The sequence below is a fragment of the Dreissena polymorpha genome, chromosome 10, assembly GCF_020536995.1.
Source record: "Dreissena polymorpha isolate Duluth1 chromosome 10, UMN_Dpol_1.0, whole genome shotgun sequence".
In the NCBI taxonomy this organism is placed as follows: Eukaryota; Metazoa; Mollusca; class Bivalvia; order Myida; family Dreissenidae; genus Dreissena; species Dreissena polymorpha.
Window position 1 is genome coordinate 61,922,378 of NC_068364.1, and position 11,432 is coordinate 61,933,809.

At 33.9% G+C, this 11,432-nt stretch overlaps 1 protein-coding gene across 1 annotated transcript in view; it reads right to left on the reverse strand.

The window, feature by feature from the left end:
- Window positions 1–7,755, reverse strand: part of LOC127849162 (heat shock 70 kDa protein 12B-like) — a 45,852-nt gene extending 38,097 nt beyond the window's left edge. Inside the window, exon 1 of the mRNA XM_052381881.1 lies at window positions 7,627–7,755. Within this exon, the coding sequence (XP_052237841.1) occupies window positions 7,627–7,755 (129 nt within the window). The remainder of the gene's footprint in view (window positions 1–7,626) is intronic.
- Between the last annotated feature and the right edge of the window lie 3,677 nt (window positions 7,756–11,432).

Sequence of the window (11,432 nt, forward strand, 5' to 3'; positions counted from 1 at the left end):
ATGAAATGTAATAAAGATTGTTACTCAGCGGTGTGTACAGTATGACAGCGTTGTCTGTCTGCGATGCATTTATACTGGTTCTAAGCTGACATACTCACCAATTGGACTCAGCCATCTGCTCGAACAAGAAATGATTAGTTCTACTAGCATAAAACTGAAATTGTAACGTATTTTAAAAATAGTCATGTTATTTATATTATTCAATTTATTATTCATAAGTATAATTATTATTTCCTTTATTGTTGTTTTTCGCATTAAGAAACTTTTCGGCTTACGTAACTGAAAAATCCCATTGGAACAAAAATCCCATGGGAGAAAAAACAATGGGAGAAAAAAATCCCATGGGAATTTTTTATTTTTTTCAAACACGACTAAACGCATTAAAATGTCGTAGGTTGTTAATCATTTCATAAAAGTATTAATGTAAGCATTATGTTGAATTTCAACAATAGATTCAAAGTAGACTGGTTTGCGGGGAGGCCATGGAATGAGCCCCTGTTTTGTTTGCCGAACATCTGTGCGCATAGCTCACTGTGATGTTTTTGTCAGGTTTGCAGAAGAGGTGTTTTAGCTCTTTTCGAAAATATGCCCCAGTCACTGAGTAGAGAAAGAAATTGATGCAATAGTTAGTGTAGAAAATTGTCCTTGTAACGTGAAGGGCGTCGTCAAGATTGCTTATATTGTCATCATGGATTTGTAGTGTATTCGGCGACATCATGTGCATGTTGAACATCTGGCGTATTTTCCAGTAGCGTTTGCACCATACAGCAAAGTATGGAAGGTTAAGCGCAACAAAACAAATTGACATCGCCAAGAGAATGAACGTGAATTCCAGTCGAATAATTGACTCCTTTGTAACGACGCGAATTTTTTTACTACGTTTGTTTCGTAACACGAGCCTACGTATAATGAACACGTTCAGTACGGTGATCAGGATGAACGGAATAAATGTAATAATCACTCCAAATGTGCTGTCTAGAATGAAAGACAAGTATTGGTTGTCCTTGTCGCTCGTGCACAGCATAGCTCCGCTGATTGTGGGGAAGGAACCACTAAGTACGGGTTTAAATACGCAACCGGCTGCGGCCACAACAACGGCGCCGAGTATGACCCTGGATGCAGACCGGTGGTCACAAAGATCTTTTCGGCGTAGCGGGAAACAAACGCCGATAAACCGTTCAATGGTGAAGAACACGACAAACCAAGATGACAAGAATCTTGCGATATACTGAATATATAAAACAGACTTACACACGCCATTTGTCTGTAGCAGTGATGGCCAACTGTATCCAGACAGCAACGGTTCTCCATGTTTAAGCCATTCAGGCAGTACATACAACAAAAGTGACATTATGTCGGATATTGCCAAAGCGATAAGATACATGCTGGCGGAAAGCTTGCGCATGTTTTTCGACAAGAACACCATTAGGGATACTGAATTTCCAACTATCCCGAGGACGGCGATTACCGGTGTGATATAGGTGAAGAATCGATGTTCCGGCGACGGCGTATACGGTGTCGAGTCGTCCAGCAGTGACTGGTGCAGGTTGTCCTGGAACATCGGGCAACCGGTCGAGATGTTCGATGCATTGCTGCCGTTTTTGACGTCATAAGAACACAGCCACGTATGAAAGCCCTTTGCTTCTCTTGAGCTGTTTTCCTGCAATTCACATTGCATATTGCATAATTATAATTACGATAGCATAATTGTTAATATCTTTAGTCTCTTATACTTACTCTGCAAATATATATGGGATACGAGTAAGCGAAAAATTAGTATATAGCACTTCATTTATAAAAAGTATTTGTTTTTAATTATTTAATTCTAACATATACTACAGTGTATACAAAAATGGTCATACTTTAGTTTGAACAAAACATTGTGTTTTAGGTCGAAATTTTTTATAGGTCGCAATGTGTTATAGATCGAAATGTGTATAGTTCGCAATAACTGTTTCGAGCAATATGGCATACATGCGTTCTGAACATAAATTGTCAACCCTGCTCATGCAACTCAAAATTTCGCCATGGTTTAAATCACGCAGAATATTACCTTGTTGAAGAATAAATGCTTGAAGTGCAGATTGAATTCTTTTGCATGATCTTCCATCGACATCTTGGCTTAATTGTCTTGGACTTAATTGCACCTAAATAATAAACATTGAATTGATAACTGACACAGGTATATCATTCATCTTAAGCATGTATCGTAATCGCCACATCGCTTGCCAGCAACAGGCGTTATGTGCAAACGCCTTTACATTGAACAATTTTATAATAGGATTTCATGATTTCGCAAAATATCAAGACCTTAACGAAAATTGCTTCGATAATAGCTTAGTAAGGTGCATATCAAACTCTTGTCAGAAAATGGTAAATTGATTTTTTTATACTGGGCTCGTTTATTTTTAAGTATTTGAAAACAAATCGTATAATTAAAACACAATTATTAAACTTAAATACAATATTTTATGCAAAATTTAAGTGTTATCAATTTTATGATGATGCAATAAAATATTATTAATCAAACTAAACATGTTTCATGATTAAAATTACACACCTGATAAATCGTAATATAGTGTACAATCCCATAAGCTAATTCTATCACCTCTTGATCCCCACGATGCTATTTTATTAATGTGTTTAATTGCACCGTTTAAGGCGATATTGTGACTACTGTGGAATATTTGTTTTATCTTGTTACGGATCTAGTAATAACCACTTAGAAGATGGTACTATTAACATACTTCACTACTAAATTGTGTTAATACTGTCCTTAAATTGTCAGTTTCGACAGCGTATTGAATATAGCATAATGCTATACTTCTAGCACAATATATAACACATATAATACGGACATGTTGCAAATAGAAAAGTGAATATAACGATATTAAATTTTAAATGCATATATGTATATAAATATACAAGATAATTTAATTGTAATAACATTCAAAAAAGAACATTATATTTATTCAAATGACCCATGTATTATAGTTAACCGTAGCCGAAGAGACATGAGTGAGACGGATAAAACAAAGCTGGTGACTCTGTTTTAATTTCCTTCTGTATGTTAACTACCAAGTTCTTCTTACTTTACTGTGTTCACTCTTTATTCTAATGCTTTCACCAGCTGTCGAATAATTATCATGTGTAATTGCAGCGATGTACGATGAAGACAGACATTTTATTTGACTTGCACAATGTACATCGTCAACATCACATGTGGTTGGTATTGATATATGTCAACATGTATATGCGCAAAAAACAAGTGTCAACAAACATGAATATTTACAAAACAAATATATACACAGAGCTCCAGATAAGGTTTTGTGAAATTCTTAACGTTACTACCAGATCTTCAAAAATAATTCTTAACTCTGAAATTTTATTCTTTACGTTAATACTAAGTTTTGGAAAATAATTCTAAACTTTTCTAAATGACCTAAAAATAAATAATAATGATTATTTTCATGCAAAAAATCAAAATAAACATACTAGCAACTTTATTTATACGAGTTCAACAGTGTCTAGTCAGTATTATACAATTTTATTTTTCAAATACCTTCATATGCCCAAACTGTACTTAGATTGCATGCCTTCGGTGAATTTTTACATATTTCACAATTAAAACGGGCCCCCTATCAATCTTTTCAACGATTAGCCACGGCAATTGTCCCTTTCACTCGTTCAATGTTTTTTTGTTTAAGTTTGGACCCGTCGTGTCGAGTTTTTTTAGCTTTTTCCGACTGTGTCGGCAACTGAACATACAGCATCGTATAAGATCTTTTCTATAATGTCTTTCTTAACATTCAACTTCGGCTCACTTTGCGTACAATATGTAAAAGTGTGTTTTTGCACGCTTTGCAGTTTTTTAAGACGCTCTCTGGGCACCGCCATTGTTTTTGGCAGAGAGACTGTACACGCCGCTATTTTTGGAAAAATGCGCTTTGTTAAACAAACCCGATAACCAGTCTATATAAGCACCGAAAAGATCTTTAATACGCGAAATACTCTCAAAAATTCGATACGAACCGATGTAAAAATAATATTCGTAACTTGATTTTGTAATTCTTAATGGTACGACAAGATTTTAAAATAAATACGTAACGGACTTGAAAATAATTCGTAATTACGAAAATATGACCCTTATCTGGAGCTCTGTATACAGAAGATAAGAGGATGAACAATTTGAAAATTACGTTATACGATTTAACAAATTCAATCTAATACTTAACGATTCCTTAACAAATAAACACAGTTTTATTATTTCAGACCTATTGGTTGATTGAAGAAATTGTACATACTTAATAACAGATGGATTATTATAGAAATTGTTTTTAATGTATTTCTGTCTTATATTATCAAAGTTGAACAAACACATACAAAACGAAATTCGTCCTCGATGTCCGTGGCATGACAACACAGACAATATCTTTCTTGTCTAGCAATGTTGTTTCCATTATATCTACCAGTCTGTATACGAAGGGGGTGAACAGATAATCTTAACCTGCATATATAAAACCTTAAATTTTTCAGAACTAAGTCTAGGTAAATCTCATATTCAAAGTTTGATTTAAATATTCTATAAATATCTAACATTGAACTATCTTCTAGTGCACGGTGCCACTTTTGTTTATATGAATCAATAAGTCTGGATTTTAGAATGGGTATTGAATTTTTAACATCAATATCATGAACACTGTTAAAGACATAACTGAATCCGTAATCATTCAATAATTTGTTGATGTTATAAATCCAATTTCGGCAGCTTCTGGCGTAATCTGAAACTCCAATGTTGTATACAGTTTTGATAATTATGTTATCACAGGCTGCTATTTTAAACCAATACTGTACGATTCGCATGTATCAATGTATAAAGAGAGGATATCTTCCTAACTCACCATTAACACATGCATTACAGGTATTAGTTTTAACTCTTAAAAGCCTTATACAGAATATCAGATGTATCCTTTCCAATTTCTTAGATTTCGTAAAAATCCCCAAACTTCTGCTGAATAACCTCAATAGACCCAACGAATGCATCAAATAACTGACATTGAATTTTTGGCTTTAAATCAAAATCTTGACCTTTGCAAAACAATGTATTCAATGCTTTAAGAGCTTTGCCAATTAAATGTTCTTGATTTAAATTAAAACTACCTGTATAATTAAAAACAACACCTAAATAATTAAAATCATTTACAGTTTATATAGCATGACCATTGTATGTCCACTTGTCATTTGGCAATAATCCGCCTCTTTTTCGAAAAACCATTATCTTTGTCTTATCGATATTTACTTTCAGTCCCCATATTTAAAAATAAGTGTATAAATTATCTAAATGATTCTGGATTTCTTCTGGTGAATTACCGACAATGGCCATGTCGTCTGCAAAAAGTAATAAAATTTAACAAAAATGTCATCTAGTTGCAAACCTGAATCAATATTATTTTGCAAAAACAACTCAAGATCTTCTCCGAAGAGAGAAAACAACAAAGGGGACATAACTTCTCCTTGACGCAAGCCAACAGCATAGCTAACGTAATCTAAAAATGAAGATAATGATTTTACACATGACTTAATTTTTGGTACATATTTCTCACAATTCTTAATATTTTGCCTTGAATTCCACATTTAAACATTTTTAACCTTAAAGCATTTCTATAAATAGTATCAAAGCATTTCATCATATCGACAAAAATAACATACAAACGTTTGTTTTCAAATAAATAATGATTTATCAAAGAATATAAAATAAATATTGCGTAAGTAGAGGATCGTCCTTTTCGAAATCTGAATTGGGCGTCCGAAATGATGTTTTGTTTTGTACAGATATTTTCAACACGTTTATTTATAACAGTCGTGAATAATTTTGACAAACAGCTCACTCACGTAATACCTCTGTAATTATTAACATCATATTTGGAACCCTTTTTATGAAGTGGGATGATAATACCTTCCGTCCACTGGTCCGTATAATAACCGGCATTTAGTATATTGTTAAATAAATCACATAAATGAGATGACAGAATGTCAATAGATTCTATAAAATATTCATTTAAAATGTTGTCACTTCCATACGCTTTAAATCGTTTAAGTTATTTTACAGCAGTTATTTCATGCACCGTTATCGGTTCATCTTATTCAGGATATACATTATTAGGAAGATTAAAATCATTATAACAATTAAAACTTTCCGCTTCAAAATTCGATGCACACAAATTATCCGAGCTAATCTTCGAAAAAAAATCCGTAAATTCCGCTAACGGTATATTATTAGATCTTTTGGGTTTTTACTTGAAACGTTTCCAAAATTCCCTTGGTTTACTTTTCCTTAATTCTGTAATTTTAACCATTCTTCGTTTGTAATCGCAACATTTTTTTCTGTCTGTCAATATTTTTATACACTTGTTTTCTCTCACATAAAACTATTTTGTAACTATTAGTTTTATCAGTGTTGAAGCATCGAAGTGCATTTAAATATAAATTACGGGCATCTATACATTCACTGTCAAACCACTTCTTATTTTTACAAGAACAATTTTCAAAAGCAACATTATCTTTAAAAATACACTCTTTCGAAAACAAAGGGTCGGCTATATCACGAATACTGTTCGTAAATAAATGTAACATATTGTTAACCGAATCCCTGCTTAAATTATCTGTGGTATTTACACTGCTATTAAACAAAGGCAATTGAGAAATAATTCGTGAGCGAAACTGCTCTCTTAACGTAGAATCCCATTTATACCGTGTCTCTAAAAAGTATGAACCACCACGGGAAATGTTATTACAGTATAGCGAAAAATGCAGTGGAGCGTGATCACTCCATTCATTGAATGGAAATATTGTAAATGACTTAATCTGGGAGAAATTACATTCTTTTGTTGATAAGTAACCAATAACCGAGCAACCATTATTGGACATAAATATATATTGGTCAGTATTACCTATACGACCGTTAATAATTCGGAATCATGTACCTTTACAAAGATCTAACAATTTTATCCCGTGGTTATTATTTGACCTGTCATTGGAGGCCCGTGCAGGTGTGCTATCGGAAACATAATCAGGACAATCACAACAATCATTTAACTTATCAAATATAATATAATCACTTTTCTGACCGACTCTGCTGTTTAAATCGCCGCAAATAAAAACACTACATAAGCTATCATACAAAAACAAATCATTTTCTAAAATATCAAATAAATCCACATAAACTGTTGTACAAAGGTGAATCTTCTCCCCAGAGATAGGCTCCACATACATAGATATCGTTCTGGGTATTAAAAATAAATGATGAAGTTTTAGCCATATGATTGTATCAAAATGATTTTTAACTATTTGTATTCCATCTCTTAATTTCTCTTTATAATATAAAACAATTCCTCCACTGTTTCTACGGGCTCTTCGATGCTGAAATTTACGGTGAAAATTATGTGAAATGTATCCGTTTAAATTTATATTACTATTCGAATCGCACCATGATGTTTAATGAAAACATATATCATACTGTTTTAAAATATTTACAATGTCAGGACTTTCCTTTTTGTCTCTGGTAAGGCAATGAATGTTCCACGAAAGGATAGAAAGTTCATCCCTGTCGTGCTCCTACTGATTTACTGGCTTGCCGTCCATGTAAAGGGTATCGTACACGATCCAAGATCGTTTACCCTCTTGTTTGGCGACCTTCAATTTCGGCACTAGTTTCCGGCCTTTTTCCAGCACTTCCGGTGGAAACTGCTCAAACATTTGGCATCCAATTCCTGACAAGTGTTTCCATTGTCTCCGTACCATCTCCCGGTCCTAAAACTATGTGAATTTGGAAACGATGTTGCAAATTTTACCGGAAACTGGCTGTCCAGGCGAGCGATGAACGCGCTCAAGGCGGATTGATTCTGCGATATGCTTTGCGATTTTGAGAGTTTCTTGCAAATGTGTTCGTAACTTGGTTTCCGTGATTTCCGCAGTCTCGTTGCCTGAGGATTCTTTATTTATTCTTTAATATTGGTGAACACTAAGTTGTTCCGCATGGATTGCGATTTTAGATACGCAACGTCGTCCCGAAGCTCCTCTCGCTGTTTCTCAAGCATGGCCACCTTCTCGGCCATGTGTGCCGCCCCGACGTCTGCGGACTCCACCCTCTCTTCAAGCGAAATCACTCGCGCGTCGGTGCGTTTAATGCGGTCGTCCAACGCTAACCAAATCTTCTTCAGCTCTTTATCAAAGTCCATGACTTTACTTTCAAGGTTTTCCAAAACACTTAGTTTCCTTTCCATGGATCCTATTATAAAGCCTAATGCGTTCATACAGTCCAACAAGTCTTTATTCTTCGGCTCGCAGCCTCCGTCCGCCATATTTGGGAAATTGATTTGTTTACAGTAAGAGTTATTTCCTGGCGTCAAATCAAACGTGTTATCATCTGGGGAGTTCGAATCCGGAAATAAAACAGCACTAGCTTTACTTAAAATGTCACTCACCGGAGTACTAGCTTCAATATCTTCAGACGGGCCTCTTGGCTTTGTAAGTTTGTTTACTTTCCCGCTTGCACTCCCACTACTATTTCTGTCTTTTCTCTTTCTTGTCATGTTTTATCATGATTGTTCTTGAAATTAACTAAATAATAGTCACATATAACTTTCTCCCACTATTCCGATATACATCCAAGCACTAAACACTCTTTAAAACTTAAAATTTATCCAAAATACTCCTTCCGATTTTAAACACGTCTTTCCGCGCCATATCACGTGACATGATGTTAAGAAAAATCACTTATTATTGATCGTTAAGTATGTTGTCAAATGCTGCACAAACCACTGAATTGTTGACGATTGCTCAAGGTGGAATCGAACAATTATCCTAAATTTGTTTTCTTTCATTTAATTGGAGGATGCCACTGAACAAAAGTCTCATGCTGTGTTATTTTTTCTTGACTTGCATATCCAGTACCATTTAAACATTATTTAAACTTATGAATTTTAATGCGTTAACATTTAATTTGTTTTAGCATAAAACAATTAAAAGTTGCCATTCGGCCTTCATAATGTTTTAACCACATTAATATTATTGCACCACATGTTTCTAATGTGTTCACCATCTGCTTCCTTGACTAATGATGATCACGCCGTGGTAAACCAATCATTAGACCTGAAAACGTTTTTCGTTTACAAAAACATTTTACAACCAGTGAATGAATGTCGGTTAATGGTGTATTATATATTTAATAATAATACTAATACTGCTAATTATACTAATAACAATAGTAAAACTACTACTACTAATAATACTACTTCTACTACTACTACTACTTCTACTACTACTACTACTACTACTACTACTACTACTACTACTACTACAACTACTACTTCTACTACTAATACTACTACTACTGCTACCACTACTACTACTATCTACTACTACGACTACTACTACTACTACTACTACTACTACTACTACTACTACTACTACTACTATACTACTACTACTACTACTACTACTACTACTACTACTACTACTACTACTACTACTACCACTACTACTACTACTACTACTACCACTATTGCTACTACTACTACTACTACTACTACTACTACTACTACTACTACTACTACTACTACTACTACTACTACTACTACTACTACTACTACTACTACTACTACTACTACTACTACTACTACTACTACTACTACTACTACTACTACTACTGTTGTAACTACTTTTAATGTTATTGTTATTATTAGTATTATTATTATACCTAGCATGACATTCCTTTCCACTCACTTCCCCTATACTGCAGCTAGAGTAATGAAGATCCATGAGTTTCTCGCACGCCTGTGCGATAATTTATTCTTGTATTGGAGAGGACGATAGATTTTACGTCGATTATAGCGAGTTGTGCCTTCAGATATTAGGTTATTTAAAATGACTGAAAACAGTTTGGTTTCAACAAGTGCGTATCAATGTTAATGTCGATTAAGATGTTTGATGATTATGTTGCTTTTGTTTTGCTTCCGAAAGAATGCGATGTTTCCAGTTTACATATTAATATCAGCTGAAGCTACACTGTGTTCACTGTATTGCTATGTTTAATGGAAAATGTATGATACAAAGTGTCTTATAATTAAACAAAAATAAAAAAAAATAATTAGATTTATATGAATAACGGCAATTTCAGCTAACTTTGCACATACTATGGCTAAATGTACTATAGATCATATATTTAACCACTTGCAATTGACCTTCGCTACAATGATATGTCATTCAAGCAATAAAGGAAAAGTACACAATGTAATTGAGCGAGTAACACGGTAACTTGAGACTAATTAGTTTGTTTATGTATAAAGTAACATGTCTTCGAAAGAGTGATTCCGTGTTCACTACATGCTAATTGACAAGTATTAATTTATCGGTGTATTGTGGGAAAATCACGCAGCAAATTGTATTTTCTAGAATGTTCCTATAGTAATAACCATTGATTAAACGTCATTGCATACATGACAAATACATAATTGGCCTCTAGCTATAGCTTGAGGGGAAAAATATGAAAAAGGGCAATATTGTGTTATTGTATTGATATTACAACGTGCCGTAGCAGTATTCCCCCCAGCCCATCGCAAAGAACCACGATTTTTTTTTGTTTGGTTGCTTTATTCTTGTTTTGTTTAACGAGCAGTTGTTTGTTCTTTTCATTCGATTAAATCTATCCGTTATAGTGCAAACTGATTTACAATGTTCGTGTATACTTATAATGTGCATAATAGTGTACGGTTGACTAATACTAAAATAAAGAACGCTTTTGATGGTCTGTAAGTAATATCTCTTGGCGGTTTCTCGTGAAGCTTACTAAAGTTAATGTGCCTATGTTACAATTACATTTCACGTTTATGTATGAAACTATTGATAACAATAAATCCCATTAACAACCGATTCCACCGAAGATTACGTAATACAGGATAAATTATAGCAAAGATTCTGATAACAATAGCCAAAATTACAGCGCTAGATATGGTCCTGTAACATAGATTTTACCAGATAAAATCTCGTGTGACAATATATATTCCATGTGTATTTCCGGCTACGATATCCGAACATTAACGAGCGAAGTTTTCATGAATACGTCATTCTTCCGGCGTTACCCGAAGCCAGTATCGCGTTCGCACGTAAACGATCGGATACATTGGCGGGATTAGCGTCTATATATTGTCGACCAAACAATAAAAAATCGATAATTTTGTTTCTCGTTTAATCTATGTTACCATACCATATCTATCGTTAAACTGTAGCTATTGCTATAAGGAACACTGATTTTGTTTATGGGTTAACTTTATTTTAGGCAATAGTTTGCCAGATATTCGTATATTTTGAGTATTTATGTTGCTTTAATGAAACATGACGTTTTGTTCATTAGTATAATATTTCAATTGTTTAGA